The sequence below is a fragment of the Pteropus alecto genome, unplaced genomic scaffold (assembly GCF_000325575.1).
Source record: "Pteropus alecto unplaced genomic scaffold, ASM32557v1 scaffold39, whole genome shotgun sequence".
NCBI classification, from domain to species: domain Eukaryota; kingdom Metazoa; phylum Chordata; class Mammalia; order Chiroptera; family Pteropodidae; genus Pteropus; species Pteropus alecto.
In genome coordinates, this window is record NW_006443568.1 from 10,678,909 (window position 1) to 10,694,096 (window position 15,188).

A 15,188-nucleotide genomic window follows, 5' to 3' on the forward strand; every position below is an offset into this window, starting at 1 on the left:
ACCTTCCTGCACCGGAGGCCCCAGCTCCTCCTCTAGCCCCTGGCATCTGTTTGAATAATAATAATCCCTCCCTTTGTGTTTTCAGAGCCCCTCACCTCCATTTTCTCTAGTCCCCCTGGACAGGCCCCATGAGGCAGGCCCCGAGACAGGGATTAGCTCCCCAGCCTGTCCCGCCAGACTTGAGTGGGACCCAACACTGTCTGACAGGGTGAGCCTGGCCCAGGGAGAGGAAGAGACAGGCCCAAGGTCACCCAGCCCCCAGCTCTCAGACTAGTGCCCTTGCCACGATGCCAGCTCTCCAAGCAGAAAACCAAGCCACGGAGAGACACAGAAGCACACGGCAAGTTCGAAGTTGGTCTTGAGCACTAAGTGGCTTAATTGCCTGTGTGAAAAAAATTAGAGGCTCCATTTATCAGGCCTCCCGGATGGGTCTGGCACTGTGCCAGCCTCAGGCATGCATGATCTCGTGGGATCTTCACCACAACCCTCGGGGACAGATTACTGTTCCCTTCCTAAGGGCTCCAAAAGCAAGGTAACTGGGATTTCAGCCCTCATCTACCAGATTCCAAAGCATTTCTCCTGCAACACTTGGCTCAGGCCTGCAAGTCAGGAAACCTGGCGTCATCAGCGGTTTGCTGTGTGACCGTGCAGAAGGCTCAGTTTTTCTATCTGGTAAGGGGGTGGATTGGATTAATAACAACAGCCACCACTTTCATGCCAGGCTGTGTGCTACCTTTTCACTTATCCCACCTGATCTTCACTTCATCCTAACAGTTGGTGCTATGATTACACCCCAGCTATACAGCCAAGGCACTGGTCCAAAGTCACAGAGCTGGGATGTGGGCCCAGCCTTTCAGGCTTCAGAGCCTGTGCTGCCCCCCCACTCTCTGTTATGCCTCCCCCACTGGTGCCTTCATTGGAGTAGCCGACAGGATCCTAGGTGCAGGCCAGCCCTTGCCCCAGGATGGCCGTGGCCCCAGCACTGACCTTGGCCTCCTCGTTGACATTCCACATGAAGGACAGTGCATTATAGGCCACCTCCTCAATGTGTTGCACAGTATTGAAGTTCTCTTTGCAGTCAGCTGAAACCACAGGAGATCGGGAGAGTCAGGAGGGAAGGGATCTGGGGACACTGCTGGGAGGAGGCTTATCGGAGCTGGGCCCCATTCTTGGCAGGGATTTGCATACTCTCCCCAAGGACTACGCTTTAATCCGGGGAGGAAACTGGTTATGGTGCCTGGGTTATAGGTGGGGAAACTGAGGCCCAGCCTAGAAAGCAGATTTGCCCAAACCCCAGACGGAATCTCTAACTTTGCCAACGAGGCCGGGGCCTTCCTCGTTTTGGGGTGGAGATTATACTTTTCATTGGGATTGTGGCTTAGGAGATCTCCCAGATAAAGCAATAGTAGTAGTGGTAGTAATAGCAGTAATAGCAGTAGTAATAGCAGTAATAAAAATAGTGGTACCAGTACTACTAATACCGAACTATTGAACTAACATTGAACTACTAATACTGAGCAAATGGTAGTTCTACCACCGTTAAGAACAGTACAATAAGGCAAGCCTCTAGCTAATCCTCACAAACGATGCTATGAATATTCAGCTTACACATAAGGAAAATAAAGCTCAGAGAAGTTTGGTCACTTACCCAGGGTCACACAGCTAATAAAAGGCAGAGCAAGGAGTGGGGCTTAGCTTTGTCTGGCTCTTGAACCCAGGCTTCTAAACACTGCTTTTTGGCCTCTCAGATAAGTCACTGAATCGTCCCTATTTGTATCATGCTCTCCAGTGCACATCGCTCCAAGGCAGAAATGGCACCGTAGGCAGACAGGGCAGCTGGCCTCGTTTCATTTGACAGTTGGAGAAACTGAGGCTCAGAAGGGTTCACAGACCAGGAAGCAAGTGAAGGAGCCAGAAACTGGAGACCAGAGTATGATCTGTGCCTCCTTCCCATCTCAGGGCCTGGGACAGGGACAAGGTGGCACATACAGAGGGGCTTCCCCCTGACCCCTAGCTAACAGAGCCCATGGGTGCCAGCTCCCAAAGCAGAACTGGCCATTGCTGTGCCTCAAGCCTTCCAAATCGCCACCAGCCATCACTGTTATCTGATGCATTTGTGTCTCAATCTGCTAAGCCCCCTGATGGGGACAAGCAGGGCAGTATCCCAGGGGCCTATTTATCCCACAGCTGGGATCCCCAAGGCCCTGTTTACCCCAAAGCAACACAGAAAAGTCGCCACAGTTTCCAGACAACAGTTGCAAATCCCTGCACACCCCACACTGTTTGACCTGGAGACAGTGGCTAGGCAGGCAGCGGGGGTCAAAACTAAGACTTTGTTCTGCAGAGGTCCCAGGGGGCTGGGGAAAAAGGGCCACAGCAAGAAAGGCCTGACTGGGGTGTGTGTGTGGCGGGGGGAAGGGCAGAGAGAGAGGGTGGGGAGCGGAGGGAGAGGGAGAGGCTGGGACGGGCCGGGCGGGCTCTCACCCACGTCGATGACCCGCTGCTTGGCGGTGGGTTGCCGGGAGTGCCAGTGCTTCCAGAACCGCAGCTGCTCTGCTGGGACCTTCTCGTTGTCAAAGACGACCATCACCACGCTCTGCAAGCACAGAGGTCGCTGTATCCCCAGCCTTGGGAAAGGCCCCCCGCTATCTGGGTCCTTTCCTTAGGCCTGGGTCCAGTAGCCCCTACCTTTTTTATTTTGCCTCAGTTTCCCCCACTCCATGGCTATGGGCAGTTATCCATCAGAAGCCTCTCCCTGGGTCCCTGGCAGGCAGGGCTGGCCCAACCATCCTACCCTCTTCCCAAGCCACTCCAGGGCCCCCCACGCACCTTGACTTTGTTGGAGGACAAGGCAAGGCCTTTGCCGCCTGCTGGGGTCCGCAGGGTGACGGGGTAGAACTGGCCCTTGTTGAGGTAGGCCATGGGCGACTCGCCCGACTTGATGTGAATGGCTTTGGGGGAGCCCAGGGTGTACTCGAAGTCGCTGCGGGGAGGAGGGAGAGAACAGTGAGGCTGGACACCCAGGCGAAAGTGTCCCAGAAGGCAGTGGGACAGGAGGCCTGAGGCTCCGCTGCGGACGCGCGGTGCGACCTCGGAAATCCACTCTGCTCCCCTGGCCCTCGGCTTCCACACTCTCGGAGTTCTGTTTCATGGCTTTGTTGAGCTACAATCCTGCTGTATAATAAATAATGGAAATCAGAGAGACCTCTGAGGGATGACAACGCCATAGCGGGAGACTAGGGGCAACAGGACCTTGGATTTCTAACAGGGGGCTGAGATCTGAGCTCCCCAGCACAGACCAGAAAAGGGATGTGAAAATCATTCTCTTCATGTCTTTCCTTTTCTATATCTTCATTTTCCTCTTTTGTTGGTTGCGCCTGCTCTGGGGACAGTATGAGGCTCTGTCTGTAGCCCCCTGCCCACTGCCCAGGTAGCCAAGGGTTCGCAGGGGCTGAGTTACCTCTTGGGGCTGGGATAGTCCTCTGGACATGGAGGTTCCGGGGATGTTTTCAGGATATCTGGGAAGAGCAGTGACTGTAGAGAAACACAATACAAAGAATAAATGACCATGCGCAGGCTGCTGGGGCCTCAGCCTAGGGTTGCTGCAGACAACTGTGCAGGTTGAACCTGGACAACAGTACATGGCATCTCTGCCTCAGCTCTAGGATTCTCCTCTACGGACCTCAAAGCTCTGACGCACTGTCTTTTCTCCTTCTGAACGTACATGCGCATATCCGGGGATGCTGTGAGGGGTGTGGGATGGGCCCTCACCTCCTGCGGGTCGTCTTTGAAGGTGCTGTCTGGCTGCCAACGCTGTGTGGGTGGCACCCCATGAATGCTCTCAAACAAGGAGTTGAGGGAGCTGTTATCATACACGTCGCTGGTGGGCAGCAGGTAGCTGTCCACAGAACCAGCTTCCAGCTTGCTGGGGCCTGCGGGGAGGGGTGCTGTCTTGCCCGGGGAGGGCACGGTCGCCTCCAAGCTCATCAGGTTACTCTTCTTGAGCACATCTGGGTACTCTGGGGTTCCAGACACGTTCTCCGTCAGGAATTTCATGAGGTGTGTGGGACTTTCAAGGGGGGTGAGGTCCATGTCATATTCCATGCCATGGTAGTACCTGGGGAGAGAGAGAGGAGGGCAAAGTGAGTGCTCCTCTTCTCTCCGAGGGGAAGGGGCCTCAGCTGGATTGGAGGGTGATCCTCACACTGGCACACTAACCTTTAATCCAATGTCATAATTAGGCCCCCACATGAAGCAAGATACTAGAGCAGACCGATTTGTCACAGGGATGAGCAGGGAGGAGGGTGTCAAAAATGAAACCAAGCACAGGCTCAGGGTTGCTTTATCCATTACAGTGCTTGGTCATTTTAAAAACTGAAAGTTCATTTATTTCTCAGCTGGTGTCAAATGCCCCCACTTTAAAACAACTGCATTGCGTCATCTCTCGGGTGTGTGTGCACTAGTGTATCTGTGAGTACAGTTAATGTATGTTGAGAAAAAGGCCTGGAAGGATATACTCCAACCTTTAAGGCAGGCAGAGGAATAAAATTATAGGACTTTTCACGTTTCTATAGAGTCTGAATATTTTACAAAGAGCAGGGATTACTTTCATAATCAGAAAAGCTAACAAGATGTTTAAAAGTTCATTTGGAGAGCAGTCCCCATTCACCACACCCATTGGTCCTAGCAGCGGATGGTCCCTGAGCCAGCCACAAGGGCCGCAAAGCCTGCCTTAGCCGACTGGATTTTCAGGAAGGCAGAGAGGAGCCCAGGTGTCCCAGCAGAGGCCCTACGCGGTGGCAGAGATGGGAAAGGAGAATGTGGAGGTCGAGGGCAGGGTCCTTCCTGTGGCCAATTAGCCATGAGCATCGCCGGGGCTGCTTTTTACAAGGAAAGGAACTTCACTGCCTGGAGGCAGCACTGGCAGGCAGAGGCCCAGAGAGCCAAGGGAAGGAAGTATGGGAGCCCAGGTCTGCTGACCCAGGAGGCTGCAGGGAGGGGAGTTTGGGGAACAGCTGCCTTTGGAGCTTCTCAACCACTGTGGCTTTGAAGTGTTGTGGGCCCCTAAAAATACTGTGGGCCATAGGCACTGTGCCTTCTGTGCCCAGTGGCTAAGAGACTGGAGCTGGAGGCGGAGGTGGGGAAGGGCAGAGGGGCAGCGATGGTGGCGTGGGCAAGCCTCACCTCTTTCCTTGGTCGTTCCGGCCCCCGGTGCTGGAGGACAGTATCCGCTTCTCCTTGGGGCCCTGAGAGGAGAGGAAAAACGGGTTTACACATGGCTCTTCCGTAAGATCTGGCTGTTAGGGACCTCGACCCCCTCCTGCAGACTTGGCCAGGCAGGGGAGCAAGCTTGGACACTGGGAGAAAATCGCCAGTACTTCAAGTTGCCAGGCGCTCTAGCGATCATGTAGTCCGAGCCCCAGGTTAGCAAGTGGGAGAAGTATCCCAAGATTAGCAGTTAGGAATTACGGAATGTGGAGTCAGGCAGGTTCGGTTTAAGTCCTAGCTTTACCACTTAAAAGCGCTTTGTGACTTTGGATAAATGACTGCCCCTTTCTGAGACTCAGTTACTCTGTATTTCAAATGGGGGAATACAACAGCTACATGGACACTGAATCCGGATTTCTTGGGTTCGATTCCTAGATTTGCCACGTACTGGCTGCGTGACCTTGGGCAAGTCCCTTAACCTCTTTATAACTCATTGTCCTCATCTGTAAAATGGATAATAATAGTAACACCAACCTCAGGGACTGACGTGAACGCTTAGACTAGCATCTAGCAAGGGGGAGTACTACATAATGTTACCTTTTGTGATTAGAATTATAATATTGTTGCATCTTAGAGCATCCAGGTCATTTCTCCCTAAGGCTAATAAAGCCAGAACCTGATCTCCAACCCAGTCTAGTGACTCTAGCACCCAATGGGAGAGTAGGAAGTTAGGCATCTGACACAGTAAGAAACAGTAAGTGGTCACCTTCAGGACTACATTGCCTAAAGCCACATTGCCAGTTGGCCGCAGTTCTAGGTCTCAAGCTCCCACCTTGGTGCCCTTTCCACACCGTTAGACCGTGTCCTTACTATCCATGGGGCAGCTCTGAATCCAGAGTGTGCCGGAGTGGGAAGGGGCTGTATCTCATTGGGACACTGTATTTCACTACAGGTGTCACCTTCAGAGCCTAGCCCCACCATTCTGGCCCTGGGAATGGCTTCTTAACCATGAAAGATGGTGCTGGATTTTATTTTATGGCCCAACTTTAAGCTGTAAATCCCAGGCTGGTATTTAAACCCAGACCTAGAATTCAGGCTCCTACCACGTCCCCAAGCTGAGGCAGCCAATTCAAATTTCTTTTCCATCAGCCTGAGCCCAATGCTATCAGGATGCTACTGGTCTGCTGGAGAGGAGGTTAGGTAGGGTAACCAACCGCTCTACTCCAGGATGAGAACTGAAGCCAAAGAGATAATTTGGGGCCTTCTCATATCTGGGACCACTTACTCGCCTTAGTCTCTAAATGTACTCAGTTTGCTTTCTTTCTTATAGGAGGGTTGACAAAATTCTTCTTGGGCCAGCGAATTTGAGGACTTATTCATAAGGTGGCTTTAAATCTTCAAGTTCAGAGCCATTTATCTCAACATTTAGCTATTCATGTCCCCCATCCTCAAATCTAGGAAAGTCTCTTGGAGTAATTGTCCAGTCCAGGGATAGCAAGAAAGTTTGTTGTCACGTGACAATTCAGACAAATGGTTAGGGGCTACCTAGAGTATGGGCTGAAAAAGATTTCTGTGGCCTCATGTAGTCTCAGTGAGAATGCTGGCTATGCAGGCCGTAATCCTCTAGCAACTCTGGAATAGGCACTGATGTGTGTGTGTGTGGCAGGGCAAGGGGCGGGGGGGCGCGGTGTTGTCATACGTGTTATGTATCTGTGATTTCTGACTGGTTCAAGCCCACTTATCAGATATGGGAAGGCCTAGTTCCTGTTCTCAGTAACTGACAATCTCCCGGAGTCAGTTATGTGGGGGCCGAGGCCCTGGAAACGATTAGAGAATAAGAAAAGATAGTCTGTCAGAAGGTGTTACGATGCATATAATGGCAGCAAGGGTATGAAGGATGGGAAGACAGGAGAGAAAGATGTGATGTGGCAGGATGGCTTCCAAGAGAAGGTGGGTCTTGGGAAGGGTCCTGGAGGAAGGCAATGGGTTCAAGAGCAGAAGGCACGTTCTAGGTGAGGGCGTTCGTAAAGGTGGATGGGGCTGATAGGGCAACCGGAAGGATCTAAAGGCCAGGGCCGGGAAGAAGATGTGGGTGTTGCTGAGATGGACTGAGTGTGGCCGAGACATTGATCCATTCAATCAATATGTAATAAGCACTGTGTGGCAGGCAGCATGGATGCTGGGGATTCAGTAATGATCGTGACATGGTTTCTACCCTCCAGGAGCTCAGTCTCATGGGGGAGATGAAGAAATAAATGCACAAATAGCGAGTTTCTAAAGACAGAGTTGATGATGATGATGGCAGTTACTGAGGGTACCCCGAGGAGCCACAGAATGGGAGACCCAAGAAAGCCTACCCCCATCTCAGTGAATGAATGAGGGTGACCTTGATGCTGAAGCCCAAAGCTGAGAGTAGGGTTTAGCCAGGGGGAAGGAGAGAGTGCCAGGCAGGGGTAACAGCACGTGCAAAGGCCCAGCGATGAGAATGAACATGGTGGGCTGGAAGTGGTTATGATGGGCTGCTGAGCCATGAGACGTGAAAGCGAAGGCAAGGCACACATTCGGTCAGAGTGGGTCCCACCCGGAGGTGGCGAACGTACCATGTAGTAATCATAGAGGAAGCTCAGAGCTGCGACGCTGTCATCATCCCCATTGACTCTCATCATGGCCTTCGTGGCAGCTGTCAACGGGTTTTCCAGGTAGGTCTTCCAGGCCTCATCCTCATTGGTATAGGGGAACTTCTGGAAGTTGACTGAGTCATTCTTGAGTAGCCTCACAGACCTGAAACTGGAAGGCAAGCGAGGAGGGTCAATGTTAGGCTGTCCCAGGGAAAGGTCCATGAATGGCCAGCCCCAGGCCAATGCCCAGGAATTCAGAGTAACCAGCCTTGAAAACTTGAAACTGCTTCTTCTACCACCTTGAGCAGCAGCTTGGGAGCAGGAGAATGCACCCACACTCTGGAACTAGATGCTTCGGGTCAATACCGAAAGTAGCCATGGAGAAGCTATAGAACTGGGGCCTCAGTTCCCTCATTCACAACATGAGAAGCGCAATTTCAGCCTTGCAAGGCTTCAGAGAGATTGAGTTCAGTAAAATCCTTCCATAGTAGAGACATATTCAAGGGGAATTACTGGAACAAGGATGGGAAATAACAATGACAAATACGAAGAATAAAATCTCCAGACAACCCAGCAGGAGTTCTTCTGAAGTTCTCCTCAAGACCGTGAAAGACACAGAAAGCTGGAGATCATTTTGAGTCAGGGACAGAGGGATAGAGTCTGCCAAGAGAGAAAGCAGGGTGGGGAACCCCCTAGGCGGAATCTGGTCCTGGGAAACAGCATTTCAGACCAACATGAATCACGGAGCACCTGAGCAGCTGCTCAGACGCCAGAAACTGGAGTGGAATGCTACAAAGGCAAGCAGGAATTGGGCACTGTGCTGAGAACTTGGACAAACGCAAGGCAAGTGGCCCAAGTCAAGCCACATGGGCTCAAAGGGAAGAGACCAGGAAAAGCTTTTTGGAGGAGGCATCCATTTTAGTTGGGGACACTCAGCCTTGAGGATTATATCACTCAGAAATGTGTGGGGGGTGGTGGACAGGGATAGGGGCATAATACAGTATAATGATGATGATAAAAATAATACCTAATCTTTTTGAGCACTAACCATGTTTTATACACCGAGCTAATCACTTTTCATGGATTGTCTCATTTAATCCTCATAACAACCTTATAAGGCAGATACTACAATTATTCCTATTTCATAGGTGAGGAATCTGAAGCTCAGAGAAGTTAAGGCAGTAGCCCAAGCTCCTGGCCCAGAGGGGATTCAAGCTCCAGCAGGATGACGCTGCGATACAGAATAGCGTTCTCAAGCTTTAAGCTGCAGCAGAATGACCTGGAAGGCTTGTTAAAACACAGATCTCTGGGTGCCACACTTAGAGTTTCTGATTCACTAGGTTTGGGGTGGCTGAGGATTTGCATTTCTAACAAGTTCCCTGGTGATGCTGATGCTGGTAACTTGGGGACCACACTTTGAGAATCACTTGTCTAGAACATACTTATTTGTGAGCACAGGCACAGAGGTGGGCAAGTTCTGGTTGTGTTAATTTTAGAGCAAAGAGTATATGAAGGATGGTGATAAGTGAGAAGATGGGGATGGTCAAGCTGGGAAAAGAGCCCTAGAGATGAAGTGGGCACTTGGTACCCAGATGCCCTCTTTTCTAGGTGCACCTGACTGACTCACTCAAGTTAGGAACGTGAGAACAATGCTGGCCGCCATTTACTGAATATGTATGAATGCTCTCCATTCATTACCTCTGCTCCTTACAAGAACACTACAAGGTAAGGATACCTGCTTCATTTTATAGGTGAAGAAACCTGAGACTTGGAGAGGATAAGAAAATGCTCAAGGTGACCCAGCTAGTCCACGACACATCCCGGATTTAATCCCAGGCTTGTCTAGTACCAAAGCCGCACACTTCCCACAAGGCCACGCCGCTTTACTGTGATGCAGGAGGGCAACGCTCACCACAGCAGGAAACCGCGCTAGCGGTAGAACTTCGGGCGCTGTGGCAGACTGTGCAGTGGGCAAATCGTGTCACAGGAAGTGCCTTCCTGCTGCCCCGCAGCTCAGGCCTACCTTCTCAGACACAGGCGGGGACAGCAGCCGGGACACACCCAGGCGGCCAGGGGCAGCAGCTCTCCCAGGGGCTTCATCCAGGGCATAGTGTCTCCCATCCCACTGGGCCCCAGAGTTCAGGGCACTGGGCTCTGAGAGGCAGGGAGGGAGAGGGAACTGTCACACAGAAAAGAGAAATGACAGAAACCTTCCTGCTCCAGGGGCATGGAGAGGGGAGGGAGGCACACCCCGAGTTTCTGCTGTAATAAATCAAGGGCCTCAAGATGGAGAGATGAGAAGAGGCCCCTCCTAGGTGCCTCCTGGGCCTGAGGTTAGAGGAACTTACGGAGCAAACCCAGGGTGGCTGTCCTCACCCCTCCCAGCCCCAGGCGAAAGGGCACTCCCAAACTAAGGGGGCATGAGAGAAACTGGGAGAAGCCTGGTAGACCCCACCAGCTCAGTCAGCTGGGACTCCCAGTGCTTATCAGTGCTCCTCATTGGCAAAATGAGTCTAATAAAAGCACCCACCAGGTAGGATTCTAAGGACTGACTGCATCACTACATGAAAAATGCTTAGAATTGTCCCTGGCACGTAACAAGTGCTTAATACATGTGAACCATCCTTATGCTCCAGGCCTGGCTTGGAGCTAGACATCGAGGGGTTACAAAGTAGTACAAGACATGGTCACCTTGCAAGTCAGTGGCAGGTCTGTGCCTAGAGCCCCATTTTGCTGACTCTGGTGGAATGACCATTATCAGCTTCGACGAGCTATCAGTTATCTTGCTCTATTTAAAAATTAAATTTCAAGAGACATTGAAAAAGTCACATCAAAAACAAAAGAACAGACAGTTTTTCGTTCACCTGGAACACTTTTCTGGGCTTCAGGGGTCCCCAGTTCACTCTGTTGGGATCCCAAAGTCTGATTCCTTGCTACACGGCAGCTGCCATGTCTTAAGCATTTACCGTAAGCAGCTAGTATGCCAACTGTTTTTCTGTGTCATCTCGTCTACTCTGCACAATAGCCCTGAAATATTAGTATCAGGAAAATAGAGACCCGAATAGGTAATATTACCAAACAGGTAATAGGCCATTCAGCTGGTAAGTGGTAGAGGCTAACTTGAACCGGGCCCTGCTGGACTTCAAGATGCAGCCCTCAGCCCCACACTAGTCTCTCCTCTCTAGATGTCTTTCCTAATCTGGAAATTCCTGTGCTCTGGAATACATCGAACCAACCCTCTGCTGCAAGATAAAAGGGGGTTTCCCACCCACACAAGGCAGGAGCGACTGAATGAGAAGCCAAGGTGACTGGAAGAGTTTCTGGCCAGGAACCGGGAGCTGTAGTGTCCTGGTCCCAATGCCTGCTCACGCTGCCAGCCAACTTTATATTCCAAGACTAAGCATTGGCTTTTAGAAAATCTTGACTATGGTTAAAGTTACCATTGACTTAGGTGCCAAATCCTGAAATCCAAGAACTTTTGACTCTCCGTTCTCTTAAAGGTTGGAGTTGAGGGTGACGGCCCAGTGGGTAAGAGATATGAAAAGGGTTCCAAGAAGGAGTGAGCCCTTCACTCATGAGTGACACAGCCAGAACAAAGAGGGGGAACTGGGTGACTCCCATCCTGTGTGGGCATCTTCGCCGGGGCCTCCACAAACTCTCTGTTGGTGTCCCTGTCCAAGGCGGACATGCTCAGCCATCAGAAGGTAAAGGGGAAAGGGGTGGAGGAGACGGGAGAACACCTGGCCCTGGGCGACCTTCTCGACATCAGCTCTCCACCAGGGCACAGCACAGAAGAACCTATGGCGCCATGACAGGAAGTAGCACCAGAGCCATAGCCTGACAGACCCAAGTAACTGTGTGTTCTTGCCTAAGGCACTTAGCTCCTCGGAGCCTATTTTTTCATCTGTTAAATGAGTCTATTGAGTCTCTTCTGTGTGCCAGTCGGGCACTGGGGAATCAGCCAAGAACAAGACAGATAAAGCTCTGCTCCCACGGAACTTACAGTCTAATTGGGGAAGACAGACCATAACAAGTAGGTAAATAAGTTAATTTTAGTCAGTGATAAGTGCTGTGAAGAAGATTAGAACACAGTCATGTGATGGAGTCACCAGGACTGGCTACTTTAGAGCAGGGCTTAATTTCATAGGTTGTTAGGAGAATTATGTACATTAATGTAGGAAATGTGCTTAGCCTAGAGCCTGCCAGAGAATAATTGCTCAGTAAATAATAGCCATCGTCACCACCATCATCATCATCATGACCATCATCATCTCAGAACCCCCAAATGAGAGTAAAGGGGAGACTCAGCCTGAGGTTCTTAAATTAACATCCTCCCCAAGTCTCCTGTCTGTGACCAGGTTCTGTGTGAAAAACAAAAGAGACATGTAATAACCCCTTGCCTTGACTTTCACATTCATTATCTCGTGGAGCCTCCCAACATACACGATGTGTTATTATCTCTACTTTACAGACCAGGAAATAAACAGCAGAGACGTTAGGTGACTTGTTCCAGGAGACTGACCAATGAGTTATGAAGCCAGGCCTCCTGGGATCTGGCCTGGTAACTAACTCTGTGACTAGTCACTTTCCCATAAAATCACGAGTTTCCAAGAAGGGATGTAGAAGAGAGGAAAAACATCAATAAATCTGGGTAGCATCCATCCCTCATTTTAACAAATATTTATCAAGCTACTACTACGTGCCTGGCCTCATCCTAAGTGAACAAGACAATAAAGTCATTTCTGCTGTCAAATAGTGTGGCATTTTAGCAGCAGCAAGACAGATGTGACCATGAAAACAAACCAACAGCTCACATCTGATAGGAAAAGAAAGCTGTGAAGGAAAAGAAGTAGGAAGACTTCTGACTCCCTGAACTCTGAGGAGTGACTGGACGTTGGTTGAGAAATAGGCAAGAGCGGAAAAGGGAACATAAAGGTGGGTGGCGGGGACCTTGGACCTTCCAGATGAGAGGGAAGGCAAGATCAAAGGCATAAGCCTGGGACAGCTCTTAGAGCTTGTCCGCCTACTGTGTGCCAGATGTGAGCCAGGTGCTTTACATATGTTGTCTTGTTTCACGGAAGGCCAGCCCACTCAGGAGGAAATCAACTCCAAGATTTGTTAATCCCTCACATTTGCATACTGTGTTTTATTTTTCAACATGCTTCTCATACATTTGTCATCATCTCTGATCCTGCAACGCCCCTGTAAGTTAGGGAGGGAAGGGATGACTATCCCCATTTGATTGCAGGAAAAACTGAGCCACAGAGAGGGCCACTGCCTTGCTTAAGGCAGCCCAGCTGGTATCTTATAGCATCAAGCCTGGAACAGAGGTCTCTAGCTTCCAGCATCAAGAACTTTCACAAGGCTGCTTCCTCAGAGCCTCTCTGGTCTGGCTTCTTCTCTGGGAGAGAGTTGGATACAAGATTAAAGAGACAGGAGCTCGGGCATCTACGTGATAGGTCTCACTTCCTGAGGCCTCTTGTCCCTACCCTGTGATCGAGGTGTGCAAACTGCCCAGGCAGAGAGACTCTAGTGTGGGTAAGGCCTTTCCCCAGCAGTTCATTCTGGGCTCACAGCACGGGAGGGCGTGGTACCAGTTGCTCCATGCCCAGTCAGACTCAGCCTCCTGACTCCAACACGCATCATTCTAGGCATCGGTATGGGAAGAACCCTAGAGTGATAAAGTGGAGTTTCATCCCAACAGGTCCCTTTGGACTCTAAATGCCCACTGCCTTCTGGCTGAGACACTTAAAACTCCCAATGCGACTAAGTAAATGTGTCTCAGCCCTTAGTTGAAGGCTTTTGGTTTCTTTCCTTTTGTTAGAATCCTAGCTATTTAGGGGCAAAGAGACCTTAGAAATCTCTCAGAGAAGTGTGACTTGCCTAAGGACAGGCAGCATATAACAGGATTGGGACTCACTGCCTCTTAGCTTCCTATCTAGTACTTAGTTCAATCACAGCCCTATCTCAAAGGCATCTCAATGATTCAGAGACAGAAAAATCAGGACTCTTAATTTTGCAAATGGGGGAAGAGAACTCACCATTAAGGGGGTGGTCTCAAGCCCCAGCAAAGGAGGTGTCTGTCACAGGGCGGATCCATCAAGCTGGGTCCCACTGTTCTCCAGCCTGAGGAGGTTAGAGTTCCAGGGGCCGCCTCAGCTGGGTGTCGACACCTGGATACACCCAATGACTTGCCAAACCCTGTCGTGAGCCACCCAGCCTCATTAGTAGTGATCAATCACGCTCACCAGTTACCCAGAGGGAGGCCCTGCCACAATGCTCACGGAGGATTCATTTTTCAGTCAACCCCATGCAGGGTGTTCCCTGGGTACGACAGGAGTGCTCAAGGGTTCTCGTGCTTACCAGTGGCCTATCTGGTTTCTGGATGCACAGGTTGTGAAATGTGCCTTGTCACATGCTGGGGGCTCGTTTGGGGGCTTCGGTGGGGAAACGCAGGAGCAGAGGGGATGGCTATGCAGTGACTCCAGTTTGAATGCGGTGGCATGAACTCACGGTTATGGGGTGGGCCCAAGAGCTACACAGCTCTGCTACTTTAGCTGTGTGACTTTGTGCAACTTGACCTCTTTTTGCCTCAGTTTTTTTTTTTCTACCTGTAAAATGGGGTAAGTTGGGAGTACTAACCTCACCGAATTATTATGACAACTACTGTTCGTTGAGGGCTTACAAGTGCCAGGTGCTGGCTCAACGATTTCTAGTCATTGTTTTATTTAATCTTCACAACAACTCTATGAGGTATTACTGCTGGAAAATGCAATGAGATAATGCAGTAAGGTAATCAGCATAGTGCCAGCACATAATAACGTGAACTATTATTATTATTACTAATACTCATTTTATGGGGTTAGCCCCCAGGAAATTGCACGAAAACTCACAGCCTCACTTTCTCCCATCTGTAAATGGGACATCTCTTCCTCGGCAGGAGACCCGATGCTTGGAGATTCCCAGATAAGAGGGGCAAGCACTGCCAGCTTCGTTATCATTGGGATCCAGGTGGGCAAGTTGAGGGCAGTCAGGCTCCAGCCGATGCTTTTAGTTGCATGTAAATTAATTATGTGCTATTTTCTAATTATACCAGAAACTCACTTTCCCTTGAAACTCATTTTTTCTATGGCAATTTTTCTTTCATGCTCTATTCTTGGTTTCCTGTCAAATTATTTTTTTCTCTATTGTTCAATTAAGTAGTGAAAGAAGCTGAAACCCACCTCTAAACCCAGCACGCCATATCCATATCCTTTCATTCATTCGCTCACTGATTCACCCCACAAACATTCACTGAGGGTTACTCTATAACAGGTGCTGTGCTGGGTACTAGGACACAAAGGTAAATACCACAGTTTCTGC

The 15,188-nt window shown here is 50.3% G+C and overlaps 1 protein-coding gene across 1 annotated transcript in view; it reads right to left on the minus strand.

Moving 5' to 3' along the window:
- GRHL3 (grainyhead like transcription factor 3) overlaps positions 1–15,188 on the minus strand; it is a 33,800-nt gene that overhangs the window by 13,935 nt on the left and 4,677 nt on the right. The window contains exons 2-8 of the mRNA XM_006924426.1: positions 7,809–7,995; positions 5,185–5,246; positions 3,772–4,117; positions 3,461–3,534; positions 2,830–2,983; positions 2,485–2,596; positions 988–1,082 (exon numbers count right to left, since the gene is read on the minus strand). Coding sequence (XP_006924488.1) covers positions 988–1,082; positions 2,485–2,596; positions 2,830–2,983; positions 3,461–3,534; positions 3,772–4,117; positions 5,185–5,246; positions 7,809–7,995 — 1,030 coding nt within the window. The remainder of the gene's footprint in view (positions 1–987; positions 1,083–2,484; positions 2,597–2,829; positions 2,984–3,460; positions 3,535–3,771; positions 4,118–5,184; positions 5,247–7,808; positions 7,996–15,188) is intronic.